Below are 12,011 nucleotides of genomic sequence, written 5' to 3'. Positions count from 1 at the left end.
TCTCAGAGGGAGTCTCAGGGAGAGTTGGGATATGCAAAAAACACATTTCAAATTCATACATGCGTATAATACACACTTGCGAAACAGGACAAATAAGAACACACAAAATTATAATTATTATCTTGGACCAGCTCTGAAGTTTTGACTGAGCTCTTAAGGTTGGAGGAGAGACAATGTCACCATAATGATCATGATGAGAAAATATAGTACTTTTAGTATGTATGGAGATGCAGGAAAACAGACGTAGGGTACAGGAGGAATTTAGCCAAATCAAATTTATATAGCCCTTCGTACATCAGCTGATATCTCAAAGTGCTGTACAGAAACCCAGCCTAAAACCCCAAACAGCAAGCAATGCAGGTGTAGAAGTACAGTGGCTAGGAAAAACTCCCTAGAAAGGCCAAAACCTAGGAAGAAACCTAGAGAGGAACCAGGCTATGTGGGGTGGCCAGTCCTCTTCTGGCTGTGCCGGGTGGAGATTATAACAGAACATGGCCAAGATGTTCAATGTTCATAAATGACCAGCATGGTCAAATAATAATAAGGCAGAACAGTTGAAACTGGAGCAGCAGCACAGCCAGGTGGACTGGGGACAGCAAGGAGTCATGTCAGGTAGTCCTGGGGCATGGTCCTCAGAGAGAGAGAAAGAGAGAAGGATAGAATTAGAGAACGCACAGGACACCGAATAGGACAGGAAAAGTACTCCAGATATAACAAACTGACCCTAGCCCCCTGACACAAACTACTGCAGCATAAATACTGGAGGCTGAGACAGGAGGGGTCAGGAGATACTCAGCAGTCAGCTCTCTGCCTCTTCACAGTCACAGACTCAAAGAGAATGGCTCGTGAAATGGGAAGGTGAAATGAGTCATGGTTGTATTTAAAGGCAGGGGAAAACAGAATGTACGCTACATGGGTTTGTAATGGTCACCAACCTCCCAGGGCCTCCCCATTTATGAGACCAAGCCTGAGAGCAGGAGAAGGAACTATATGTGAATGTACTGTACCTGTTTATGTACATGTGGATGATATTTACTCTGTTTGTAGTTACGAATCCCTTTTGGCCCGACAGGGATGGTAGTGAGACCTGTAACATAACTCATGCAAATTATAATTGTGACAAAGTAAAAGTGAGAACGAAATAACAAGGACAACTGAAATCTACCGTCAAACTTAGGGTTTATTGTAAAACACACGGTAATGAGGGGGGAGCAGGAAAAGGGGCTGAGCTGGACCCAAGGAAAGAAACAATAAGTATACAACACCCCTAAGCTAAACTAGCCTACTTTAACAGCTAACTAACCAAAAATACAGTGGGTGGTCCGCCCAGTTCTAACTAGTGTATTTAACAAAGTTTACCTACGGGTAGTGTATGCCCATGAACGACTTTTCTTGGTTTCCCCTTTTCTCACAAACAAACAAACACCATAACCAAAAACAATACTCACAGGTGATGAAAAAGTGCTATGGAGGTGCTCAAACAAAAGAGAGGTTAATACACAAAGAGAGCGTGAAACACAGAGACCTACAGACATGGCATTTACAGAGAGATTGAGCTCTAGAGCAAACAACTGATGGGGTTTTTAAACCAAGGGAAAGGAACTGTGATTGGGTAGGAAACAGGAGGAGGTGTGTCTTCTGATTGATGATTGGATTGTTGACTGATTGGGGAGTGATGATTTTCACCTGTGAGGGGAGAAGGAGAGAAAAGAAACACACACACACAGGATACACACACAGGATACTTGTATCCGTAACATTTGTAAAAGGATTGGTAATAATAGTACATGGGACTTATATAGGACTTTTCAATGAAACTAAACCGAGATATCAAAACCAGACAATGCCAGTCTAACAGCAGGATGTAACAAAACATGAAACCAAGAGAGGGGGAGGAGCTTAAAGAAGAGGAAAGAATGTGATGTGTCAGTGTATGAGTGAGCGAGCAGGTGTTGTGTGTGTGTGTGTGGGATAGAGAGAGCGTGTGTGGGAGATAGTGTCTGTGGGGAGGGGCTTAGAGGTAGGCCAAGGTGAAGAGGTGGGGCTTTAGGAGGGACTAAAAGATGGTGATGGATTCAGAGTCATGGATGGCTGGAGGGAAGGAGTTCCAGAGCCTTGGATCATCCCTGGAGAAGGCCCTGTCGCTGAAACTCTGGAGCTCGGACTTGGGAAAGAGAGAGAATAAGACCGTGACGGAGAGAGAGAGAAAAAGAGAAAGACGGAGAGAGAGAAAGAGAGACAGAGAGAGAGATAGCAATGTTTGATTTATGACACTACTCTGTGTATCACTTTGAATACAATTACCAGCTATGAATGGATATGATATGCACAGTGTTTCTGCTAGCGTTACATTCTACCAACCGCTGGAACACAAGTGATGCACTTGGATGCACTTGAAATAGCATCATCAATGATATTTTTGAATGCTTCTGTGAAGACTATAGATGTGGATCATTTTGTTTGTGTGTGGTGAATATTAGTTTCAGTCTGGGTGGCTTGCTACTACCACCAGGCTGGCTATTCAGATCATGTTCGTGTATTTTGTTGTTTGTAAGTGTTTGTCTGAACCAATGAGTGTCATGGTCTTTAAGTGCATGGGCATGACTGATACAGTAGCAGGCATACAGTACATCTGACTGCAGACACGATCTGCCTTGGACAGGTAGGTACATTACAGAAAAACCTCTGTGGGGGAGGAGTTGACCTAATTAACTGCAACTCTGCTAAAAATATTTGCAGAAGTGGCACAGGTATATTTCATATTCCCCCTCATGTTCACACACTTGCACTCACATATACAGTACACACACTCACAGGCAGGTACGCGCACACACACATTCACACTCAGGATGTCACCCCTGTCCTGTCCCCCACCCTGTCAGTCTCCCAATTTGCTGGCTGGCGGGTAATGTCAGTAATCTGGAGGGGCTGTGGATCCCAAACCTTGCGTTGCCCACAGTTGATTTATAGTATTGTGTGCATTTTCAGCCTTCCCAAAGGTCACCTTGTGTGTCTCCTCCTCCGCTCTGCATTCCTCTGCCTCTCTCCCCTGTGTGTTACAGCAGCATGTTCACCATCACTCTTAACACTCACCGGCCCTCAAAACCCACTCAGGCTTTTCTTTTCTCTCTCAAACTGCAACATCGAATGAAAAAATGAAGAGAACATAGAAATATAATTTCACTGCGCTGCTTTTTTTTAGTGGTCTTTGAAATTGCCCTGTATTAAATTGCCAATAATAGTGGTACCTGTGAATGGTGTATTCATATGCTTGTCTTGTTGTCAGTGAAATCAATCTTCTAAAGCAATCACTCAGACAAGCTCAGCTCATTTAGCCAACAAAAGACACACTGATTGCGCTCCCTGAAACACAGTAGATGTGAAAGTCATGGAATTTTGGATGACTGTTATTGGTCAGCCAAAAATATATTAGACACAGATTTTCTTCTCTCCTCCGCTCCTGACTGCATGTGCTTCTGCTGCAGGGAGGGGGCGTTGCCTGGGCAACTAAAGAGGCAACTCGTCTGCTACAACACCTGCTTGTTTCAGCAAGGCGCAATAAAGTTGAATCATGTTGTAAAGAGTCCATGTTACCTCTGAAATGGACTCAACCATACGAATGCCCAGCCGTCATGTCTTCGGTCAGCTGTTCGCTACACACAGAAGAAAAAAACAAATACAGTTGAAAGTTTACATACACTTAGGTTGGAGTCATTAAAACTTGTTTTTCAACCACTCCACAAATTTCCTGTTAACAAACTATAGTTTTGGCAAGTTAGGACATCTACTTTGTGCATGGCACAAGTCATTTTTCCAACAATTGTTTACAGACAGATTATTTAACTTGTAATTCACTGTATCACAATTCCAGTGGGTCAGAAGTGTACATACACTAAGTTGACTGTGCCTTTAAACAGCTTGCAAAAGTACATAAAATGATGTCATGGCTTTAGAAGCTTCTGATAGGCTAATTGACATCATTTGAGTCAAGTGGATGTGTACCTGTGGATGTATTTCAAGGCCTACTTCCAAACTCAGTGCCTCTTTGCTTGACATCATGGGAAAATCAAAAGGAATCAGCCAAGTCCTCAGAAAAAAATTGTAGACCTCCACAAGTCTGGTTCATCCTTCGGAGCAATTTCAAAATGCCTGAAGGTACCACGTCCATCTGTACAAACAATAGTACACAAGTATAAACACCATGGGACCACACAGCCGTCATTCCGCTCAGGAAGGAGACATGTTCTGTCTCCTAGAGATTAACGTACTTTGGTGCGAAAAGTGCAAATCAATCCCAGAGCAACAGCAAAGGACCTTGTGAAGATGCTGGAGGAAACAGGTACAAAAGTATCTATATCCACAGTAAAACGAGTCCTATATCGACATAACCTGAAAGGCCGCTCAGCAAGGAAGAAGCCACTGCTCCAGAACTGCCATAAAAAAAGCCAGGCTATGGTTTGCAACTGCATATGGGGACAAAGATCGTACTTTTTGGAGAAATGTCCTCTGGTCTGATGAAACAAAAATAGAACTGTTTGGCCATAATGACCATCGTTATGTTTGGAGGAAAAAGGGGGAGGCTTGCAAGCCGAAGAACACCATCCCAACCGTGAAGCACGGGCGTGGCAGCATGATTTTGTGGGGGTGCTTTGCTGCTTACTTACGTCTTGCTCACGTTGAGAGAGAGGTTATTGTCCTGGCACCACACTGCCAGGTCTCTGACCTCCTCCCTATAGGCTGTCTCATCCTTGTCGATGATCAGGCCTAGGGAACTAAGCACGCACCCCTGGGGAGCTCCAGTGTTGAGGATCAGCGTGGCAGATGTGTTGCTACCTACACTCACCAACTGGGGGCGGCCCGTCAGGAAGTCAAGGATCCAGTTGCAGAGGGAGGTGTTTAGTCCCAGGGTCCTTATCTTAGTGATGAGCTTTGTGGGCACTATGGTGTTGAACGCTGAGCTGTAGTCAATGAACAGCATTCTCACATAGGTGTTCCTTTTGTCCAGTGTGGAGTGCGATTGAGATTGCGTCATCTGTGGATCTGTTGGGGAGGAATGCTAATTGGAGTGGGTTTAGGGTTTCTGGCATTATGGTGTTGTGAGCCATGACCACAGCCTTTCAAAGCACTTCATGGTTATCGACGAGAGTGCTACAGGCGGTAATCTTTCAGGAAGTTTACCTTCGCCATCTTGGGCACAGGGACAATGGTGGTCTGTTTGAAACATGTAGGTATTACAGACTCGGCCAGGGAGAGGTTGAAAATGTCAGTGAAGACTCTTGGCAACTAGTCCGCGCATGCTTTGAGTACACGTCCTGGTAATCTGTCTGGCCCCGCGGCTTTGTGAATGTTGACGTGTTAAAAGGTCTTGTTCATATCGGCTATGGAGAGCGTGATCACACAGTCGTCCGGAACAGCTGGTGCTCTCATACATGCTTCAGTGTTTCTCGCCTCAAAGCGAGCATAAAAGGCATTTAGCTCGTCTGGTAGGCTCTCGTCACTGGGCAGCTCGCGGCTGGGTTTCATTTTGTAGTCCGTAATAGTTTTCAAGCCGTGCCACATCTGACGAGTGTCAGAGCCGGTGTAGTAGCATTCAATCTTAGTCCTGTATTGATGCTTTGCCTGTTTGATGGTTCGTCTGAGGGCATAGCGGGATTTCTTATAAGCGTCCAGAATAGTGTCCAGCTCCTTTAATGCTGTAGCTCTAGCCTTTAGTTCGGTGCGGATGTTGCTTGTAATTCATGGCTTCTGGTTGGGAAATGTACATATGGTCACTGTGGGGATGACATCATCGATGCACTTATTGATGAAGCCGGTGTTGACTGAGGTGGTATACTCCTCAATGCCTTTGGATGAATCCCGGAACATATTCCATGTCTGTGCTAGCAAAACAGTTCTGAAGTGTAGTATCCGCGTCATCTGACCACTTCTGTATTGAGCGAGTCACTTGTACTTCCTGCTTTAGTTTTTGCTTGTAAGCAGTAATCAGGTTGAATTGGGTTGAGGTCAGGTGATTTTGAAAGCCAGGGCATCTGATGCAGCACTCCATCACTCTCCTTCTCGGTTAAATAGCCCTTACACAGCCTCTGTGTCCTCAGCCTATGTGTCTCAAATTTGGACTCATCAAACCAAAGGACAGATTTCCACAGGTCTAATGTCCATTGCTCGTGTTTCTTGGCTCAAGCAAGTCTATTCTTCTTATTGGTGTCCATAAGTAGTGATTTCTTTGCAGCAATTTGACCACGAAGGCCTGATTCACGCAGTCTCCTCTGAACAGTTGATGTTGAGATGTGTCTGTTACTTGAACTCTGTGAAGCATTTATTTTGGCTGCAATTTCTGAGGCTGGTAACTCTAATGAACTTATCCTCTGCAGCAGAGGCAACTCTGGGTCTTCCCTGTGGCGGTCCTCGTGAGAGCCATTTTCATCATAACGCTTGATGGTTTTTGCGACTGGAACGTTCAAAGTTCTTAACATTTTCTGCATTGACTGACCTTCATGTCTTAAAGTAATGATCGACTGTCGATTCTCTTTGCTTATTTGAGCTGTTTTGCCATAATATGGACTTTTGCCAAATAGGGATGTCTTCTGTATACCACGCCTACCTTGTCACAACACAGCTGATTGAATCAAATGCATTAATAAGGAAAGAAATTCCACAAATTAACATTAAACAAGTCACACCTGTTAATTGAAATGCATTCCAGGTGACTACCTCATGAAGCTGGTTGAGGTGAATGGAGGATCTCCGCATGTGTAGTTCCCACCGTGAAGCATGGAGGAGGAGGTGTGATAGTGTGGGGGTGTTCTGCTGGTAACATTGTCTGTGATTTGTTTAGAATTCAAGGCACACTTAACCAGCTGTGTAAGGGCTATTTGACCAAGAAGGAGAGTGATGGAGATGACCTGGCCTCCACAATCACCCGACCTCAACCCAATTAAGATGGTTTGGGATGGGTTGGACCGCAGAGTGAAGGAAAAGCAGCCAACAGTTGCTAAGCATATGTGGGATCTCCTTCAAGACTGTTGGAAAAGCATTCCAAGTGAATCTGGTTGAGAGAATGCCAAGAGTGTACAAAGCAAGGCAAAGGGAGGCTACTTTGAAGAATCTCAAATATAAAATATATTTTGAATTGTTTAACACTTTTATGGTTACTATATGTATCCATCTGTGCTATTTCATAGTTTTGATGTTGGCACTATTATTATACAATGTAGAAAATAGTAAATATAAAGAAAAACCCTTGAATGAGTTGTGTCAACTTTTGATTGGTACTGTATATCAAAACAGTTATGACTGTTATTTTATTTTCATGATGCTTTTCATCCGTAATCGTTGGTTTCACGATTATACAGTACTTGTGTCAGACTTAACTAGATGCACTGAGGACTGGGATGAGTTTATATGGAGCTATTAAGATTTTCCATCTTACAAGATATTCTGGTGAACTAATCAACGTGACTAGTGTACAGTAATTTACCTAAGCAGTATACAGTCATTGTTTGTGAGCTGCAGTATGGAGAACCTTGTATATTCCATGAAACTGAAAGGAATACAAAAAAGCTATCTGAATGAGTCCAGTAGCCCCCATCATGACCATCCCTAACCCCCTCTCCCCTCCCCTCCCTCCCTCCCTCCCTCCACATAGAGTCCCTAGAACCCACCTACCAGCAGCTGCAGAAGATGAAGCTGGACAAGAGTCCATTCGTGGTGGTGTCAGTGATTGGTCAGGAGCTGCTCACGGCGGCCCACCACACCGCATCTGTGGTGGTCCTGGAGGCCGCGTTAAAGATCGGTACCTGCAGCCTCAAGCTGCGTGGCTCCGTCTTCTCAGCCCTCAGCAGCGCCCACTGGTCCCTGGGCAATGCAGAGAAGAGCACCGGATACATGCAGCAAGACCTGGAGGTTTCCAAGACACTAGGTGAGACCACAGGGGTGCATGTTTGTGTGTGTGTTTTTGTCTGTTTATTTATGTTCGTATCTGTGTGTATTGGTGTGTCTCTATCTGGTCCTGAGTTACTGTGTGTGTAAGGCAGCCCAGATTGTCTGACTCTCCTGACCCCACACAGTTTGACACACAAGTGGGCAGTGTATAGCAGAGCAGCAGGAGATAAGGGTCTGGATGGAGCAGAGCGCTGTGGTTTTTAGGTAGAGAGCCGGGCTCTATGGCTCTGTATGGGGGGGGCCTGTCTATCAGGCAGATGTAATAAGGCCTCCCCTTCTCCACCTCTCACCCCACTAGGGTCCGGAGGTCAGTTCTAGCAGGTCTACTTCTACTGTGGAGCGCTGTCTGTACAGCAGCTTAGAACACCCAGTACTCCATTTAAGGACATAATGGGATGTCAGTGTCAAGGAGATCCAACGTATCACTGCATCACTGCTCTAAGATGGTGGAGGACCATGACTTCCCTGTAAATCTACACTGAATTACAGCACATTTAGTAGTGATTTTCCTGTTGTACTGTATATAACCTGAGTGATAAACAAACAAGTATACAGATGCTTACAAAGTATTGATTATGTTCTCAGATGATTTTGTATAGAGAACACTGTCCTTTGTCCTAAACTGTCCTGGAGTGACATGTCCTTTCTCCTCCCTTTCCTCCTCTGCTCCAGGTGACCAAACAGGTGAATGCCGTGCCCATGGCAACCTGGGCTCAGCATTCTTCTCCAAGGGGAATTACCGCGAGGCCCTGACCAACCACCGCCACCAGCTGGTCCTGGCTATGAAGCTCAAGGACAGGGAGGTAAGAGACTGAGACACACATGGCCACATCCCACTCATGAGGAGAAGATGTGTCCTCTTATCAGGGGTTCCCAAACTTTTTCACTCAGGCCCCCCCTTCCAGCATTGTCTATTTCTATGGGCACAAGCACTGTTCATGACACAAATTGTTCACACCCCTCTTGTAGGGGGAGAGAACATTTGCAGATTTAAAGCTTATTTCCTGCAATTCTACACATTTTGTCATGGGTTGCAGAGAACATTTAGCAGTTTAAAGAACATTTTCTTGCAATTCTATACATTTTGCCATGTCTAATGTGTATTCATGTGATATTTGTGTGACTCGAACTTTACAAAAACATCTATGGGCTAAAAAAAACTATGTTTTGATCTGGACATTTCTGATAAGTTCTAAATAGCTCTCTGAGGTATGCAATGACTGACAGTACAAGAGGACAACTGATTATGCACCACCCACTTTCGAAATGGCACCTTTTGCATTCTACTAGTAACTGTAACAGGTTGCTTGTTCAAATCCCCGAGCTGACAAGGTAAAAACCTGTCATTTTCCTAGTTAAATAAAGTTCAAATGTAAGAGAAATCTCTCATATAGTTTTAGGTTATCTTCTGCTATAGGAGGGGTGAGGTCATATCGGGGATAGATGGCTAGTGATTTCTTTTCTGTTTCTGTTAGTGGTTGTCATAGTGATGTGTCCAGCATCTTCTCCTCTGTCTTGGTCGTTCAGAGGGTGACTGAAGGGTAAGACTGAAGAGCAGGAAGGCTCTGCTGCTGGTTCTCCTGTCAGAGAGAGAGAGGGATGAGAAGTGGGCTAGGAGAACAAGTGAAGGTGACAAGGCGAGGGATAGAGAGGTGGAGAGACCAATGGGAGGGCCATTAGTAACAGCTGGTGCTCCTCGTTATCAATGCAAAACGTTTATGCAGATATTATAGAGATATTTATCCTGTACATGATTCAGTTATCCTGTACATGATTCAGCTTTGGCAACATATGTTGCTTTAGGAATGCCATTTAGACTGATTAAGCTGTTTGGATATGAAATAGAGGGGGAAAGAAAACAAAGGACATGAGAGAGAAAAAACTGACGGACAAGGGAGAGTGAGAGCTTGGGAGAGAGAGTGAGACCTTGGGAGAGCTTGGGAGAGCGAGAGAGGGAGAGGGAGAGAGAGTGAGAGACAGTGAGAAAAAGGGCTAGTTTCTCTCTCTCTCTCCCTTAACCCCGCTCTCACTCTCTCTCTCTCTCTCTTTCTCTGTGTGTTCTGCCTGACCTCTGTGGTGATTGTGGGGGGTGCTTGTTCCAGCACAGTTCCGTCACCCAGCCCAGAGAGAAGAATGCCCTTGCTTCCCCAGTCTCTCCCTGCTTCCCCCATCTCTCCCTGCTTCCCCCGTCCCTCCCTGCTTCCCCCTTCTCTTCCTGCTTCCCCCGTCTCTCCCTGCTTCCCCGTGTCCATCCCGTCTCTCCCTGCTTCCCCCATCTCTCCCTGCTTCCCCTGTGTCCCTCCCTGCTTCCCCCGTGTCCATCCCCCGTCTCTCCCTGCTTCCCCGTCTCTCCCTGCTTCCCCCGTCTCTCCCTGCTTCCCATGTGTCCATCCCCTGTCTCTCCCTGCTTCCCCGTCTCTCCCTGCATCCCCTGTGTCCATCCCTGCATCCCCAGTCTCTCCCTGCTTCCCCGTCTCTCCCTGCATCCCCTGTGTCCATCCCTGCTTCCCCTGTGTCCATCCCTGCTTCCCCTCATCTCTCCCTGCTTTCCCTCATCTCTCCCTGCTTTCCCCCCGTTCCTCCCTGCTTCCCCCGTCCCACTGCTCCCCTCATCTCTTATCCTCCCCTCCAGCACCTCCCCAGCCACTTCAACTGTTTGTTTTCGCAGATATCAGAGGACGTTTATACAGTCCAGACATAACCACACAATGAGAAACAAAGCTACAGCTAACTGCCAAAGGCCCCTCACGTCTCTCACACAAATACCTCCACATAGATAGATAGGCAAAGGACCACAGCCATCAGTGGAAGGCCTAGACCTACGTACAGTATGTCATGCACACAGGTTTAGTTACAGTAGTGTTAGGGTGAGCTGTATTTGAGTGTGCTTGTGGATAAGGTAAGGAGTGTGGAGGTCTGTGTTTAATTTGGGGGTCTCAATACCCAGTTCACATTAAAACTGACCATCCTACCGATCCTTGACTTCGGCGATGTCATTTACAAAATAGCCTCCGACACTCTACTCAGCAAATTGGTTGCAGTCTATCACAGTGCCATCAGTTTTGTCACCAAAGCCCCATATACCACCCACCACTGCGACCTGTATGCCCTCATTGGCTGGCCCTCGCTTCATATTCGTCGCCAAACCCACTGGCTCCAGGTCATCTACAAGTTTTTGCTAGATAAAGCCCCGCCTTATCTCAGCTCACTGGTCACCATAGCAGCACCCAGCAGGTATATTTCACTGGTCACCCCCAAAGCCAATTCCTCCTTTGGCTGCCTTTCCTTCCAGTTCTCTGCTGCCAATGACTGGAACGAATTGCAAAAATCACTGAAGCTGGAGACTCATATCTCCCTCACTAACTTTAAGCACCAGCTGTCAGGGCAGCTCACAAATCACTGCACCTGTACATAGCCCATCTGTAAATAGCCCATCCAACTACCTCATCCCCATACGGTTTTTCTTTTTTGCTCCTTTGCACCCCATTATCTCTACTTGCACATTCATCTTTTGCACATCTATCACTCCAGTGTGTAATTGCTAAAGTGTAATTATTTCGCCACTATGGCCTATTTATTGCCTTATTGCTTTACTCCCTTATCTTACCTCATTTGCACACACTGTATATAGACTTGTTTCTGTTGTGATATTGACTGTATGTTTGTTTAAGCCATGTGTAACTCTGTTTTGTGTCGAACTGCTTTGCTTTATCTTGGCCAGATCGCAGTTGTAAATGAGAACTTGTTCTCAACTAGCCTACCTGGTTAAATAAAGGTGAAATAAAACATTTAAAAAACATATTAGGCACTGGCAGTAATTTGCTGATCAGATGGTAGCTTTTAATGAGTGTGTGCGTGTTTGTGAATGGGTGTGTGTTTCCATGCATGTGTGTGTTTCCGTGCCCCTACAACCTTGCCTTCTCAGTCAGACAGTAAGGATTACTATGAAAGCCTCCACCCTTCCTAATCATATCTAGATCCTCCTACTAACACCAAGCTGCCACCTGACTGGCTGTTAAGGACACCTCTCATCCCTCTATCCCCCCTTTGGTTTAGCACACAGCCTGTAC

At 45.6% G+C, this 12,011-nt stretch overlaps 1 protein-coding gene and 1 long non-coding RNA gene across 3 annotated transcripts in view; one reads left to right on the top strand and one right to left on the bottom strand.

Annotated features, from left to right (window-relative positions):
- The window catches only part of LOC115140053 (tetratricopeptide repeat protein 28), a 259,236-nt gene that overhangs the window by 123,463 nt on the left and 123,762 nt on the right, over nt 1-12,011 (top strand). For both annotated transcript variants that reach the window (XM_029678098.2, XM_029678097.2), the window contains exons 3-4: nt 7,646-7,918; nt 8,614-8,744. In XM_029678098.2, coding sequence (XP_029533958.1) covers nt 7,646-7,918; nt 8,614-8,744 — 404 coding nt within the window. The remainder of the gene's footprint in view (nt 1-7,645; nt 7,919-8,613; nt 8,745-12,011) is intronic.
- Nucleotides 430-1,718, bottom strand: LOC135574619 (uncharacterized). The gene is made up of 3 exons (XR_010465486.1): nt 1,449-1,718; nt 1,037-1,087; nt 430-631 (listed from the first exon to the last, which is right to left on the bottom strand). It is a non-coding gene; the product is annotated as an uncharacterized LOC135574619 (long non-coding RNA).

The sequence above is a fragment of the Oncorhynchus nerka genome, linkage group LG13 (assembly GCF_034236695.1).
Source record: "Oncorhynchus nerka isolate Pitt River linkage group LG13, Oner_Uvic_2.0, whole genome shotgun sequence".
In the NCBI taxonomy this organism is placed as follows: domain Eukaryota; kingdom Metazoa; phylum Chordata; class Actinopteri; order Salmoniformes; family Salmonidae; genus Oncorhynchus; species Oncorhynchus nerka.
This window is presented reverse-complemented; position numbering and strand designations above follow the sequence as displayed.